The 16,144-nt window shown below is 37.1% G+C and overlaps 2 protein-coding genes across 5 annotated transcripts in view; one reads left to right on the top strand and one right to left on the bottom strand.

Annotated features, from left to right (window-relative positions):
- Positions 1-150: 150 nt before the first annotated feature.
- Positions 151-11,175, top strand: LOC113090768 (alpha-tubulin N-acetyltransferase 1-like). Of its 4 annotated transcripts, XM_026256350.1 has the most exons (12): positions 151-450; positions 2,422-2,482; positions 2,589-2,680; positions 2,863-2,920; positions 2,999-3,112; positions 3,678-3,779; positions 4,118-4,163; positions 5,118-5,163; positions 5,566-5,640; positions 6,636-6,840; positions 9,141-9,244; positions 10,877-11,175. In XM_026256350.1, exons 1-12 carry the CDS (start codon positions 359-361, stop codon positions 11,058-11,060), a joined length of 1,179 nt encoding a protein of 392 aa, XP_026112135.1. In that variant the 5' UTR covers positions 151-358; the 3' UTR covers positions 11,061-11,175. The 4 variants fall into 4 exon arrangements, with proteins under 4 accessions (XP_026112135.1, XP_026112136.1, XP_026112137.1 ...); XM_026256351.1 differs by lacking the exon at positions 5,118-5,163 and having other exon boundaries at positions 10,877-11,099; XM_026256352.1 differs by lacking the exons at positions 9,141-9,244; positions 10,877-11,175 and adding an exon at positions 7,398-7,855.
- A 17-nt stretch (positions 11,176-11,192) lies between these two features.
- Positions 11,193-16,144, bottom strand: part of LOC113090769 (regulator of G-protein signaling 1-like) — a 9,269-nt gene continuing 4,317 nt past the window's right edge. The window contains exons 5-6 of the mRNA XM_026256354.1: positions 14,383-14,549; positions 11,193-13,647 (exon numbers count right to left, since the gene is read on the bottom strand). Of these exons, the coding sequence (XP_026112139.1) occupies positions 13,477-13,647; positions 14,383-14,549 (338 nt within the window). The 3' untranslated portion in view covers positions 11,193-13,476. The remainder of the gene's footprint in view (positions 13,648-14,382; positions 14,550-16,144) is intronic.

The raw sequence follows: 16,144 nt of genomic DNA, 5'->3' as shown, positions 1-16,144 counted from the left end.
TATATATATATATATATATATATATATATATATATATATATATATATATATATATATATATATATGTATGTATGTATGTATGTATGTATGTATGTATGTTGAATCGGTGTTGAATCCTGCAGGCGTGTGCACGGTGTACTACTGCTGACCACTAGCGCTCCTCCAGTGCGCACTAGTGAGGGAAGGGAGTGACACAGACACAATGGGAGGACAGAAACAGCATCGATAACAGCGCTCTACAGCTGTGCCTTTAAAGCAGCCTGCTGCTGAACTGCTGTCTGAAGTGCACTGTGATTAATGCATCTGAATCTGCTGCAGGGCATTAGTATTGTCTCAAGATTTCACATCTGTCCTTCCAATGGATTTCCCTTTCGACATGAACGCGCTCTTCCCCGAGAGAATTACAGTGCTGGATAACAGCTTGAGTGCAGGTCGGAGAGCGCATGGGAGGTACTGTCTGCTTTATTAATGTGTGCTGAGAGAGAGATGGGTGGCATCTTTGTGCAGCATGCACTGCTTTTGTCTTGTAGCAGTGGTTTACACAGTCGTTTCCTGTCTTTTTCCTTTAATGATGAGCCTCCCTTTCGATTGTGTTGCTGTATGGAGAGCTTGACGTCAGAGGATGCAAATGCGGCTCAAATCTGACATTAGTTTGATTGAATCTGCCATTGGTTTAATCTGAACGATGCTGATTCAGCATGACAGCCACATTATTTACTGTAATTACACAATAACAAATCTCACCATGCTGTTGATAGATATATTATAGATTATAATAAGAATTTTCTAATAGATACACATTTTATGTTATATATATATATATATATATATATATATATATATATAATGCAATAAAAATATTTATAAATAAGAATAGTAATAATAGATAAATATTCTAAACTTTACTAAAAAAATAGTTTCATATAGCAATCAAGTGAAGGAGCATTTCTAAGAGAAGCAGGTTATGAATTGCTTATTTTTTGAGCAAAATTTGTATGTACGTTTCTATTAATTATTTAGCAGACCCCTTTATCCAAAATGACATACAAATTATATACAGGACAATAGAATCAATCAATCAAAAAAAAAAAAAAAAAAAAGCAACATGTAAGTGCTGTGACAAGTCCCATTTAAACTTGCATATTGTTTCTTATCCGATCAGATGTTCTTTAGAAGTTTCCCAATCTTTTGGACACGAGACTGAATCGAGCTCTTATTCGCAGCTTCTGAGTTCCACCTTAAAGGACGTGTCAGTTAGCTTCTTATTCACTCTCAACTAGGGACCGTTTGGCTTATTGTCTTTTTCATGCTTTTTAATTCATTGTGTTGCTTTTGTGTCTATTTTCAGAATAAAATAATAATAAACTATTTTGAAGTGCAAATAACACTGCTTTATAAATGGACTAAAAATAGAAAGGCACATAAAATATAATTGCAGTATCTTATAATTATTTAACATGCCATCAGTTCTACTTAGGGACCGTGTGATTTTTCTCTTGTTCATTAATTTAAAAAAATATATATAATTCAAAGAATTTTTACGAATTTCAATATCCCGAGGTGGCTAGTGATTATGCTACAACTTAAATGGTTAAATGCATGCATATTTGTAAATACTGTAAATTGCACTACCTTAAAAACTTTACCTTCTGGATCCAAGCTGTAGCTATTTTGTGCCTTTATATTTTTACAGTCCATTTTTGCTTATAAAGCAAGTGTTATTTGTGTTTCAAAAGAGTTTATCATTATTTTATTCCGAAAATCTACACAAAAGCAACACAATCCCTTAAAAAAGCATGAAAAAGGCTGCATGTTCCCTAGTTGAGAGTGAATAAGAAGCTAACTGACACTGAAGCGGTGTGGTTTTGTAAGGTGGAACAGATAGTGTCAATCAGACGTTGGATTCAGCCTCGTCTTTTGGACTCCAAGGATCTCTTTTGTCAAAGACAGTATTCAAAGGCCCTCATTTTGAAGCTGATATCTCATGTATAAACTCTAAAATAATATGTGCATATGTCAATTTATTGATACATCTTAATTAAGATTATATTAATACAACTACTTACTGGTCCCCCCTGGAAGTTTGCAGAGAACCATGATCCACATCTGTGACGTAACAACACCCTATTGGCTATTTAAAAAAAATAGGACAAGCCATTTGATATATCCAACCCAAATGTTTTAATATATAATATGTCAACACAGGACAAAAACTGCTCTCGTTTATATGACTATTTCTTGATTGCTTGATATTGCCGTAGGCTATTGAAAAACTGTCGAAAAGCTATAAATGATTCCAGCTTGCAAACCAAACAGTTATGCATTGTATATGTGTACCCATCCGCTATGACCTGCATGACTGGAATCATATATGTGAATTAACTTTTGAGATTCCTAACATACCTGTTCTTTGTTCTCCAGACCAGATCCTCTTCTTCAGATCAGCACAGTTATAGATGAGCTGGGCAAAGCCTCCGCTAAGGTAATAATGTCTGTCTTTCGTCTCGTTTTGAGCTTGCAGATGTCATTCAGTGTCAGTTTCAGTTTGTCATCATGTCGTGTGTGTGTGTGTGTGTGTATCTCCTCAGGCCCAGCAGCTGCCTGCTCCTATAACCAGTGCAGCGAAGCTCCAGGCCACCAGACATCATCTCTACCTCCTGAAAGATGGAGAACAGAACGGGTTCGCTCGCTTTCTCTATCCCTCCCTCAGCCTGTGCTTCAGATTTGATCTATTTACATGTCAATACATCTTGCCTCCCTCCTTCCTGTTTTTATTTATTTATTTCTATTACATGTAAACACATCCTCGTCTGATGCTAATAACAGTCTTTGACTCGCTCTTCCTGTCTTTCGCTTCTCTAGCGGGAGGGGTGTTATCGTTGGATTTCTGAAGGTTGGCTACAAGAAGCTGTTTTTACTTGTGAGTGTTTACTCATTATTGAGTTGGTAACTGGATGATTTTAAACTTGATGCAGCAGCGTGTTGTAATTGCATCCAGGACCAACGGGGGGCGCATTTGGAGACTGAGCCATTGTGTGTGCTGGATTTCTATGTGACAGAAACTCTGCAGAGACATGGCTACGGGCTCCAGCTCTTTGACTTCATGCTGAAAGTGAGTTTAGCAGACTAGTTTACCCCCAAAATCCTGTCATTTTACCTTCCCTCGTTTCAGTCCAAACCATGTGACTTTCTTGCTTGCGTGGAACACAAAAGGAGATGTTTCAAAGAATGATCATGCTGCTTTTTTTTTTACCATATAATAAAAACAAGCAACAAAAAGCATCATAGAAGTATCATGAAAGTGGTCGATATTATTCATCCTCTTTATTTATAAGATTTGAGTGCTACAGTGTAAGGTTAGATTTTTGTAAGGGAAGTTTTATTCAGATTTCCATTAAATATAAACTTAAAATTCATATATTTCATGTATTTCTCAGACAAGGATGTTTTATGCATAGAATATGGTGCATTATTTGCATGGACTTTCTGCTGTTTTTTGAGTTTTTGAGGCTTGTGTGGAAAAGAGCAGCCGGAGCATTTTTCCAAATATCTACTTTTGTGATTTCCAGTTGACAGGTTGGTGTAAAAACCCGTTCATATTTGCTTGTAGGTAAAGAGTCCTGCTTGTTTTTGTGACTCATGTTTTCCTGTCCTGATCATAATCTCTGATTGAACAGCACAAACGGGTGGAGCCTGAACAGATGGCGTACGATAGACCTTCTCCTAAATTCCTGTCATTTCTAGAAAAGCACTATGATCTCAAGAACAGCGTGCCTCAGGTATGTCCTCCCTTTTAAAGTGAAAGTGCTGCATGGTGCAAAACAGTCACAGCCAATCAGAGCATGTTTGGTGTTATCTGGAGTGAGATTTTAAACTCTTTTCAGAAGTGCAAACTGTACTTGAAACAAACCGGATTACACTACTTGTACTATACACTACTATAATTACATGTTATGTCTTGGGTGTAAATCGTGATATGGATTATGTGCATGACGTGTGAGCGTTTGTATTTGCACACAATACAGATTTTATACAATAGTGATTTCCTCAAAATATGAGGTGTGTAAATGGCCGTTGCAAAACTTGATTGTTATGATGTCACACTTGTTCCTCTCAGGTGAATAACTTTGTGGTGTTCAGTGGATTCTTCCCGAGTAGATCAGGTAATGCCTGACTGCATCTCTGTTCTTCTGTGGGTTGGGAATGTTGTTCTGGATCTGTGCCAGTGTTCAACCTCCCATTCTCCTCATTATAGTACGTGCAAGGCGGCACTACATTGAAATTCCTCCTATTTTTCTTTTTTTCTTTTCTTCCTCAAATTCCTGCAGGTAATTCAGCTCGAACCACTTTACATACAGAGTCCATTAAACTACACCTGACATTGACAAGGAAATACTGGCCATAAATAAATATATATATATATATATTGGCCATGGAACTGTATTTTGCATTATTTTAAAACATTGCTGTAATTGTTAGCTTAAAAAAATATTTAAAAATGTTTTTTTTAATTAATATGAAAATAAAATAAAATATAAATATTAGATGGAAAAACTTAAAAGTAAAAGCTGAAGTCATTTTTCAAACATTTTGAAGTACAAAAAGTACAAAAATGACTGAAATAAAATTGAATATAAAATATCAAAAAAATAATTAAAATTTAATGCAGAGTCCATTTAATTTAAGTCCAGAGCCTATGAGTTCCTCTAAAACTCTAAAAAAAATATTCCTTTGCTGCCAAAATTACATTTTAGACAATTCCATGATTAATAGTAATAATTAAAAAAAAATCTGTCTTTGTTGCACTTGTCCACAATGCTCATAGCTCTTTCTTGGTTCTTTTTTTTTGTTGTTGTTGTTTAATATTTTTAGTGCATCTATATTTAAATCGGGTGTATTTCCTGATCTAAATCATGACCTGTTGTGTTGTTTTCTATGAAATGGAATCTTTGTACCTGGCAAAAACATTTCCAGTGCATTTATTTATGTGTATAAATGACTCACCCAGCCCAGATCTGGGCTGTTTATAGTTGATAGCAACCCTACACTGGGTTTAACATGCAAACAACTCGAAACGCTTATTGTTCCAATGCTTTTCTCTCTTGAAATCTATCAAGGAACACCTCCCTCCCCTTCGATGGATCAGGGGATGTATGGATTTTTGTAAGGACATTGAATATCTATTGTTTCCCTCCCCTACCCCACAGTGACCCAGTTCCACCTTACTTATCACTCCCTTATTGTATCCTCAAGTCCACTCATTATAGACTCTTCCTTTGCAAACAGACCTACATAACCTCTGCCCACATCAATCAATCCCAACAACTCGCTTACAAACTCACTCCCCTACAACATCCCTTGCTGTTCCCCTTTAAAATCCAATTATAGATAAGTGCTATATGTTTCCCCAAAGTGCAGTGGAATGATAATCGATATATGCATTATGCCCGTGGATATTAATATCTTTGTGTGTGCTGTTTAACTGCTTGCTGAACTCCAGACTTATCTTCTACCAGTTGTTTCCGTTGGCTCTTTCTGACCACAATGCTCTTTTTTTTTTTACAGCGGTCCAATTGAGAAAAGTTCCCCCAAAAAAGCCAGAGGGAGAGATCAAACCCTATTCACTGATGGAAAGAGAAGGTGGGTTGGCACAATACAGTCCCTAGTAGCAGACATTAACACCAACTAGTTGAATACTGACATCATCCAGCCACTGTAATAAATAGTTTCATCTGGAAACAGGCCTCCCATTGTTCATTAAATGTCTTGATTTGGTCAGTTACTTTAGAGGCCTTGTCACAATCCAGTCACTAAGTATACAGGTAACAAGGTGGAACCTGGAACCTCATTTCTGAACTAGTGACTGTAATGAGCCAGTCATTTATAGTGAGGCAATGGAATGACCTATTGGTAAGCCCCTCCCCTCGGCCGCAGATGAGCCAATGGCAGTTGAGTATCAGCTGCAGGGAGACCTGAACTCAGACATCTTTAGGTTTCAGCGCCATAGAAAAACATTGAAAGATCTGAGGCTTTCATCGGTTTGACAATGTGCGATGTGCCTGGGGTACTTATAACACGGATTCCAGGTATCTGGAGAGGATGGGCAATGGACAATTTCCTAATCCCAAATTATACCCTAACCCTAATGTCACCAAGCATCAATACCAATCCCAATGACAAAAAAGTTAATTTTCTGGTTGTCATACTCTCAAGAATTTACAATTTTCATCTGCTCATACAGAATATTTATGTCATTTTATGTTTCAGCAAAGGTATTTCTGGCTAAAACCAGCTAATCTTAAAATTAGTCCATACTAACATATTAACCTAAATAGTGAACTGTTCTCACATCGTGTACAGTTTAGGTCAAAAACACATAAACAAAGGTTTACATTTCAGTGCCTCTCCATATTAAACTGGCTAAATGTAAATTCATTTTATCTGTGGAACATGAATCCTAGATGTTCAACAGTAACTAAGGGGGCGGAGCTTACCACCAGATCAACTGCCTTTCACTTTTTCACATAGCTTTCCCTTAAAAGTACTAAAAGAATCACGAGTGGAACTGTAAAGGAATCAGAAAGAGGAAATCATAATTCATAAATCTTTATGATTGCACTTCCTCTCTTCCGCAGTGGTTCGGGAGGAGCAGAGGGCTCTCCCCTGGCCGTTCGTTCGCCCCGCGGGTCCCCCTCTTTCTCCCCCTCTGCTTCCGTCATCTCCTCAATCCCGTTGTCTCAGTGTGGGATCCTCCCCCAGCCGGGCCCTGCTCCGGCCCGCCGTGGCCCCCGGGAGCCCCTCCCACCAGCTCAACGACAGCTGCAGGGCAAGACGCACCAGGTACACCTCAGCCACACCTCACAGCCAGCCACAGCATTCTTGAGTCGGAATCCAGCACTTTGCTTGCAAATATTTACATTGCTTCCTCTTCGCTTTTTCCATCTGGGCCTTATTTTGGTGGCTTTGAGCATTTTCTTAGTGGGAATGAAAGTGAAGAGACACTAAGGTTGCTCATGTTCACTATGAGCCACTTCCTGGGTTAGATGAGTGCATGGTTGGCTCGGCGGCAGGAATGTGAATTCAGCTCATTAGTGCATCATTAGTGTATCACTGTGTACTGCATTAAGGTCGGATACACTGTCTGTTTATTCTTCTAACACGTAAGCGGCCTTGACCACTTTCTTTTGGAAAGTCGTTAACATTTCTCCTCCTCTCCTCTCTCTTTCTTCTTCTCCTCCTTTCATCTCTCATTATGACATGCTCATTTTATGCATCGACTTCCCCAATTATGCTCATGTTGTTTTTGAACCCCTCACTTCATTTGACGAGTTTTAACTTTTGTTTCCTTTTAACCACATGCTTATCTCTCTTTTTATCATTCTCTCATTCCACACTAGCTCTCTAAATAGATCTAGGCTCAGCTTTCATTGACCCTCAGTCTTTAACTTCACTGTCTTAAACATTTAGCTAGTTCCAATTAAACGAATGGTTCACCCAGAAATGAAAAGTAGCTGAAAATCTACTCACCCTCAGGCCATCCAAGATGTAGGTGAATTTCATGGGAACAGATTTGGAGAAAATTAGCATTAAATCACTTGCTCACCAATGGGTCCTGTGAAGTGAATGGGTGCCGTCAGAATGAGAGTCCAAATGGCTGATAAAAACGTCACAGTAGTCAGCACATCTCCAGTCCATTATTAGCATCCTGTGAAGGTAAAGCTGAAATCCATCAAGATGTTTTTACGCTCAAACTGTTGTATTCAGCTAAAATATGAGTCATCTCTCCATGGTATTTGATGATATTCATGTTTTTATCAGTTGTTTGGACTCTCATTCTGACGGCACCCATTCACTGCAGAGGATCCTTGGTGAGCAAGTGATGCAATGCTGAATTTCTCCAACTCTGTTCTGATGAAGAAATTAATTCATCCATTCATCTTAGATTGCCTGAGAGCGAGTGAAGTTTTTCAGATTGTTTTTTTTTTTGGGGGGGGGTGCACCATTCTTTTAAAAAGAAAGTTCATCCAAAAGTGAAAACTGAGTCATTCTTTTCTCCAACTTTTGTTAATTTTTCTGTGAACTCCAAAGGAGAACCTTCAGAAGAATGGTGCGAAGATTCTCTAGAATTCTATTTGTATTCCACAGATTAAATAACATCCTGTGGGTGGAAAGCTTTTTCACTGTTTGACTGAACTAAAACTTCCTGATTTTGCTTTCTGCCTTGTGAGTGTATGAATGATGAATGATGCCTGTAAAATTATTTGATAATATTACACATTTGTAATGAAATTGGAATCTCTTTTGGTCTTTTCCGTACCCTTTCCAGTAATGAGTGTTTTAGATAATAAAATAGAGTTTTTACAGATCAATTTGCTATAGTGTTAACCCTTAACTGTCAAACATCCTCTGTCCTGTTCTGCAAGTAATAAAAGGTGCCACTGAAAAACTGTTAGGTAGTATTATTTAATCACTTGTCAATTAATTAATTTGTCATAAAACAGATTACTGTAACAGAACAGCATTTATGATAAAATAGAAATATTTGTGAAATTATAAGTGCTACTTTTGATCAATATAATATTTCCTTGCTGAATACAGGGATTTATTTTTTTCTTTCTTTTTAAATGATTTTATACTGCAGTTAAGAAGATAAACCCATCTAGAAACCTGTCTTAACTACATGTGTTCACTGAAATCCTAATTCTATATCAGTTAAAAGGTTAAAGTTCAGATTGGCTCAGAATATACGGTTGTGAGAAACGCTTGCCACTCGCTTTGATATCTAAAGGCCTAAAATATCAGCCATTGCATTTGACTGCAACTCTGATGTCCAAAAGAAAACCGGACATGAAGTTGCACCATACTAGTTTTCAACCAGTCATGAGAATAGAAATCCTCTGTCACGTTACACAATCATTGCTTGTGTCCTCTTTCACTGGAATTTGTTTCCATACAATGTTGAGTTTTGGATTTGCGTTGGCAGTTATTTTTAATTATGTTTTTATTTGTTCTTTTTTTAGTCACATTTCTTTTTTTATTGTTTCCATTTCTTTCATTTCTTTCTCTGTTTTCCCTCTCCTTCCCTCCCTTGTCCTCGGCCCTCTATTGCTGTTGTCTGTCCATTTCTTCATATCCTGTAGCCATCAGGGTCTAGTTGCCAGCAGCAACCTCTACCGTCACCATATCAACAGCCGAGATCTCGGGCAATTACTGGCGGAAGAGCAGAACCCCTTGAAGCTTCCAGGTAATGCACCGTTTGAACCGCAATTAACCATTTACCTCGGCGCACCGTGAAGCTTTACGATGGTCCTCAGGAAAGCACATTAGTAAACCATTAGTAAACCATTAGTAGCTGTGGTGTGTGCTTCCTCAGAGCTGAAAGCAGAGCTCTGTGAGAGAGTGTGTTAGACGCAGATGCAGAGGAACAAAAACACACTTCAGAAAGGTCGGGCTTTTCTCACATAACCTTTGTGAGAGCCAGTATTGTTAACATGTGAACTGGAAGTGTATACTGAAGAAAACACCAGGGACTGAGGTAACGACTAGGGCTCCACAGAATCAACGCCTACAGAATTCCACAGAAAGCACCGCCGATTTCTGCTGAATTTGTTTGTTTATGAGGATTGCTACGCCAAGTATCACTTTTATTATAGCTCATACTGAGGGTTAGGATTTGAGCAAACCATTAACCCAGAGTATGCAAACCTGCTGCATTAATTTGTCCCATACTATCATGCTTGTTAAGTTTTTTTAGTTTTTTTTCCTGACGGTCTCTGACAAAGCTTTGTGAAAAAGAAGTGCATTTAATTGCATTGACTGTGCACTTGTTGTGTACTTCAGAGCTTAAAAGTATATTTTTAATGACGTTTTACTTGCAGATAATATGATAGAATATAAAATAAAATGTAGCTTAAGTGACCTTAAAGAGAGTACACTTTCATTACTGTATTTCTTAACTAACTTAAGTGCACGAAAATATACTTTGTAATAATGTGAAATTGAAAGTATGAAAGTATTAATATAATTATTTATTTAATAATCTTTTGTCATGATTAAAAACAGACTTATTGTGATGTGTTGTAACTTTTTTATGATTTTAACTTTACTTTGTTATACGATATTAGATTTAGGCTCAATATGTTTTAATTGTACCAAATTGCAATATTTTTATCTACATAAGTTTCTGTTCAATGGACATTAAAGTATATTTTAATTTACCATAAATGTTTGTCAGCACTTTCATCAGTACAGTTTAAACATATTTAAAAAAAAGCAATAAAATGATTTACTTCTATCCTAATTAAGTGGATCAAAAAATGCACTCAAAGTTCAGATAAGCGCACTTAATATAATTTAACAAATGTAAACTGTAATGCATTTTCATGTAATTGTACTTAATAGGCAATTAACTGTTGGAAAACAACTTCAGTTGGCACTTAATTTGATGTAAACACTGATTTCTTAAGCTTTTTTATGTTTAAAAAAAAAAAAAAAAAAAAAAAAACCAATGAATTAATTAAAACCTGGCTCATTCAGTATTTGGTATAATATGATGCTTTCAGCTGCAACTAAAAGTCTAGTATCCTCAGATCAGTTTAACACTCGTCATTTTAACTGTTATTTGGTATATTTTTTTTTACAAACAGTGCAGCAAAATGTCACAGAAGTGTGTATGTTCTGTGCAGGCAATATTATGACAGGAAATACAGTATCTGCATGTTCCTACTTTATCTTTCTTTTTGCTCTGATACAAATTTGATTAAACTTCTGCTTATTTTCTCAGCCTTGGCATTGTAGTTCACTTGAACTGATCTTCTCTGCTGCTTAATGTGCTTCTTTCTCTCCATTTTTCACTGTATTTCATCTTCTTTTCCAGACCACATCCTCAAGCTCAGGTTGTGTCCCTTCCGACACTTACTGCCCCCAAGAAATATCATGTACAGGAGCAGGCCTCCATAACAGCCCTGGAACCCAAAGAAGAGCTGCAGACCGCTGTATGGCCCAGTGGGTCCGACAGAAACAAGAGTGTCGCACACAGTCCCGGTGACAGAAGATGTTAAAGGGGTCATTGGATGCCCATTTTCCAAAAGTTGATATGATTCTTTAGAGTCTTAATGAAAATCTGAAACATAGTTTGGTTAAAAATTCTCAATGTTAGTGTAAAAAAACACTTTTTTTACCCTGTCAGTCAAAACCTTTTTTCAGAGCAAGCCATTTGTTGCATTTTCCTTTAAATGTTAATGAGTTCTGCTGACCCCGCCCCTCTCTTCCGAGTCGCTCTCAGAGAGACTCGCATTCGTCGTGACACTTGCTAATTACCACATTATTAGGAAAGACGATTTTCAAAGATTAATTAAAAACATTATACTAAATTTTTGTTGGTGAAGCGAGACCACAAATGATTCGCGCAAAGATAAACGCATTTAGGTAGAGCGCCTTATCTTCAAAAACAAACGTAATCCACTGCATCTTCAGTGGCTCAGATTTTGGGAGTAAATGATGACTCCTATGTTCATTGTTACATCCAACAACAAAACACCTCAATCATTTAAGCTTGTCTATATCTGCTCCGGTGGTGAAACAATGGTGGACTGATGACCGCTCACTAAGGGTGAGTCTAATGACATGTTCCAGGTCACCCATAACCCGTTTTTTTAACCCGCACTGGAACAGCAGTCAAGCCTGTGACTTCCCACCTGTGAACTCGTACTAGATCGATGAAACACTGCTGTCAATCAAAGGAATGTGGGAGGAGCCTGTCTGTGTGACATCACAAAGACAGTCATCTGAGATCGGCTCATTTGAGAAAGGGGCAACGATTAAGAAACACTTGGTACGTCTTTATCATTATAGGGTGGTTGTGTACACAATACCAACACGCATTTCAACTTGTAATAGTGCTTGTAGCATCATATGACCCCTTTAAGAAGAGAAATTAACTGATGGACATCGCAAAGAAGTGAGAATAATAAAGGGTGGAGAAATTGTTTGTAAGAATTTTTATTAAACCATGAAAGTTAAAAAAGAGCTTTAATGAAAAAACATCAGCAGCTATTTGTAACTTAATTTTTTTTATCAGTCCTGTTTATAAATGTTTCAGCTGTTTGTTTTATGGGTTGTGCTTTTATAATCACAATTTTCTAAAATGTTTTATAATGTTTTTCAAAAACAGGTCAATGCAAAAGTACAGACTTTTTTTTTGTGAAAATTAAATTAAACGGTGGAACTTTTCTTCTGTTCGATTCATTTACATCGCTGCTCTCAAACAACATAAATACTCCGATATTCAAACTGATGCTCATTCTTGTACACTGATCACATAATTCCGTGATTCCCTTGAGGAAGTCCTTTATATTATACTCAAAACAGATTAAACCCTTGGAAAACATTTGACAAAGGACATTAGTGCATGCGGTTCTTGGTAGCATGTGTACATTAATAATACATTAACCGTCTGGCAGACATCATCAACAGACACTAAAATACAAACACATCACCATTTGTTTTATCTATGTGCGTTCATCTGGAATATACATTTAAAACATTTTCCCGCTCAGATGTTCAAGTTTGACATTTTTGTGATCTGCTCTTTTTAAGATGTTCTTCAGTTGTTAAATAACAAGTATACAGTGCTCTTCAGGGTAATTGCTCTTTAACCGAAGCCTTGGAAATGTACATGTGCTTACTGGGATGCTATTGGTTCTGGTGACAGTTTCCCGTTCAGCGTCTGCATTTGAACCCTTGTCAACTTGTGACATTTCCCTGAAGCACGCTCTACAGAGTGCCACTTATATATGTGTGACGATTTAAAAAAGGGCCAAACTCCTTGATAGACCTTTGATTCAATGTCTACAGTCACATTTTCTTCAAATGAATGACGAGTACAGCTTTAATATGCAATCTGGCCGTCTGTTAAGCCTACAAGGAAGTATCCAACTTATATTTAAAGTACATGTGTTCAATTGCTTATTTAGATAACAGTCTATTTGAAGTTCGTCTTGTTGAGAGCTTGAGGTTTTGTTTGAATATCTATTTAACTATATTATAGAATTATTTATTGGAAAGTAAATTGGAGGAATGAGTTATTAGTGCTGCTGGTTTGTATCCACACATACAGCTGGAGTCATGACCCTAAAGTCACAGTTATAAGTGCTCCGGCCTTTCCCTGAACAGCCCATTCTGGCCAGACGTGTTTTTCTCTTGGTTGACTGTCTACATGCCAGATAAAAAAAGACCATATCAAAAGTAAAATCTCAGCACTTCTTTCCCCATTGCATGTCTCTTTAGACACTATGCATTCAAGTTCAAGACAATTGCATCATCTGTTTCCTTTTTTATCACTAAAACATTCTTCAGTAGTTTGGATGAATATATATATTTTTTTCATGATAGAGACATGTTTGCACTCTCCAGGCATGATGTCTGTTCAGTTTTTAGGATGACTCCGCTTTTTCAGACATTTAACCCACTCTGGATCTAATAGGAGTCCCTCAGAAGTGTGAGGTAGATCTCTGACTGGAGGAAGCGGGGGTAACTGTCCATTTCCAGCAGGCAGTAGATGCGTTTCTGAGCGTGTGAGAGGGACGTGTGAGAGGGGGCTTTGAGGAGCTCAAGGGTCAGTTCTCTCGTCTTACAGTCCAGGTTCACCTAAAAGTGACAGAAAAGAAATTCATAGTTCACAAATATTCAATAATTATACTAAAATGTTTGATTTATTTTTAAGTCTTATGATAGATGATAGATTTTGTGTGAGGAATTTACTTTCTTTTATAAAAATTATAAATTAAAAAATTAAAAGTACTACTTTTTAATATAAAAACTGTTTTATATATGTATTTGAGACTTCTGAAGTCATATGAAAGATTTGTTCAAGGAAAGGACCAAAATGTACTTAACTTTTATAATACACACTGGGACCATCAAGCTCAAAAAAACAAACAAAAAGAAATTCTCTCTCTCTCTCTCTCTCTCTCTATATATATATACAAACACACACACACAAATGTTATATACAAGTCTTCTGTAGTCATGTGACAGATTTGTGAGAGGAACGGACCAAAACTTACTCAATTTTTACTCCAAAAATGAATTATTATAATTTTTTTTATTTCATTATTACTATTATTTTAATCATCCAATAATGTGCTATATTTCATCATGTAAGTCATCATATTTTAGATTTGTGAGGAACATACCAAAGCTTAAAGCGTAAGTTTACAATTTCTGTGGCATTATTGAATTTTGCAGACACAAAAATGAAGTTGTCAGATGTTCAGCTGCCCCACTCCCCATTTGTTATTTACTTTATTGTGTGAGAAAAAGCAGCTTGAACGTTGTGGAGGCAATATTCTCAAACATACAGCCATTCTGGGATGAATCTACCTCTCTGGGAGCACCCGGCTGGATGTAAGTCTCCAGGATCATTTTCGCCCGTCTCTGCAGGCTGAATTTGTTGGACGACTGTCTGTACTGCTCACAAGCCGAGTAGAACTGCAGGTTTTCCTCACTATACTCGGATCGCAGGAACGCTTCGAACACTGTGACTCCCACTGAAGGGCAGGTGAGAAGAGAAAGAATCTTAATGAACTTTGACAGGGAAAAAACGGCTATTTCTGGTTGCATATGAGGGGGATGGGGGGCTCAGATGACACATTCACATGCATGTTCTGCCATACACCCACACACGTTATAACACTCAGCACAAAAATCAGGAAAGAAAAAGAGCTTTGGGCATGGATATCTTCAGGGTTTATCTCAGACCACATGTCTTCCTTCCCTCTGATTTCCTCGAAACCCTTAAACTATGAGTTGCGCCACTCTGAAGAGAGTAAATAGAAGCATGGCTCTGGAGTTACAACATACAGCTGTTCTCACAATTCAACCAGTCCAGACACCAAACCACAGTTCACAAAAAGATTCAGATGTGACATTCAATGCTGGATAACACACACTAGCTTGACCCTATGTGCAGGCGTGAATACTTATGGCACAAAAAATACTGAACTTTAATTTAAAATGAAGTTTGAAAATATGAACTCAATTATAGTATAATGACTTGTTATTTCAATGCATTTTAAATAATGCAAGGCTTAAAAGGGTCAGTTTATAGTTTATGATAATCATCAATATTATAATGGTTGAATGGTTGCAAGTAATCAGTCAACACTTTTATTTTTGTAATGATTGCAAAAAGTGCATGAGATTAGGTATTTCCCATGTTGTAGAAATATCCCAAAGGATGTTACTTATTGGGTGTCACAATTTTAAGAAATGTTGCTATGTTGCTTTAAGAAATGTTGTAATGCGTAAAATTCATGTGGTAATATCAATTCACTCTATTCTGAATCTCGTGGTTTTGGTTAATGAATTACTTCAGCAATAAACTGATTATCAATTAATCAGATTAAATCAAAATTATGATACTGTAAAATTTAAATGGTTGGATTCAGTACAAACCTCAGAGGTATGACAGCCTTAAAATTGATCTTAAAAAAATAAATGCAATCAATCTCTCGCTCGCTTTGAAGAACATGGGATTTAGGTCTTTATTTCCATGAAACAATACCCTATTCAAGGAAAACACCTGTTGTGTTTGTATGTAGAGTATTAGTTTCCAAAATCTCGGTGACACAGAATGGACTGAACACAGAAATGAATCCTCACTCCATATTATACTCTCTCGGCTGTAACTGCAAACCGTTCAAAAGCTGTTTGAGAGATGGAAATGACGAGATGCTGTTAATCATTAAGTCCTATAAATAATGACTCGAAGTGAAAAATCACAGGAACCGTGACGTCAGGTAGCAAGCGAAACCGTTTCCGTTAAAAGTCCACTGTTTACACACCACAAGCTGCACTAATAATAAAAGTTTCTCAGAAGTTGTGTGCTGTTTAGACAGACGTTTGTCATGTACTGTAGAGCAAGTACTAAATGTCAACACGTTGTGCTACGAACTGATACCGCAAATCGTGCAGTTTGCTGCTACTTTTCTAAGAAATCCAACCGGCAAGTTTTGTCTGGTGGACAATGAACCTTCCCCTCAAGGGACTCGAATCATATCTATAGACCTCGTGCTTGGACTCTTTTCATCCTGACAGTCACTCACAAAAGCCTGGCTACATGCCACAAACCGTTCAAAGACAT

Source organism: Carassius auratus, unplaced genomic scaffold, assembly GCF_003368295.1.
Source record: "Carassius auratus strain Wakin unplaced genomic scaffold, ASM336829v1 scaf_tig00214021, whole genome shotgun sequence".
NCBI classification, from domain to species: Eukaryota; Metazoa; Chordata; class Actinopteri; order Cypriniformes; family Cyprinidae; genus Carassius; species Carassius auratus.
The sequence above is the reverse complement of the archived record's forward strand: the minus strand, read 5'-3'. Positions and strand labels throughout refer to the sequence as shown.

Excerpts from the sequence above, each read along its gene's own strand:
- LOC113090768 (XM_026256350.1), top strand. The coding sequence starts at position 359 with ATGGATTTCCCTTTCGACATGAACGCGCTCTTCCCCGAGAGAATTACA. Across the intron at positions 2,681-2,862 it reads AAAGATGGAGAACAGAACGG|CGGGAGGGGTGTTATCGTTG; the intron begins GTTCGCTCGCTT and ends TCGCTTCTCTAG. Across the intron at positions 4,164-5,117 it reads ATTCTTCCCGAGTAGATCAG|GAACACCTCCCTCCCCTTCG; the intron begins GTAATGCCTGAC and ends AAATCTATCAAG.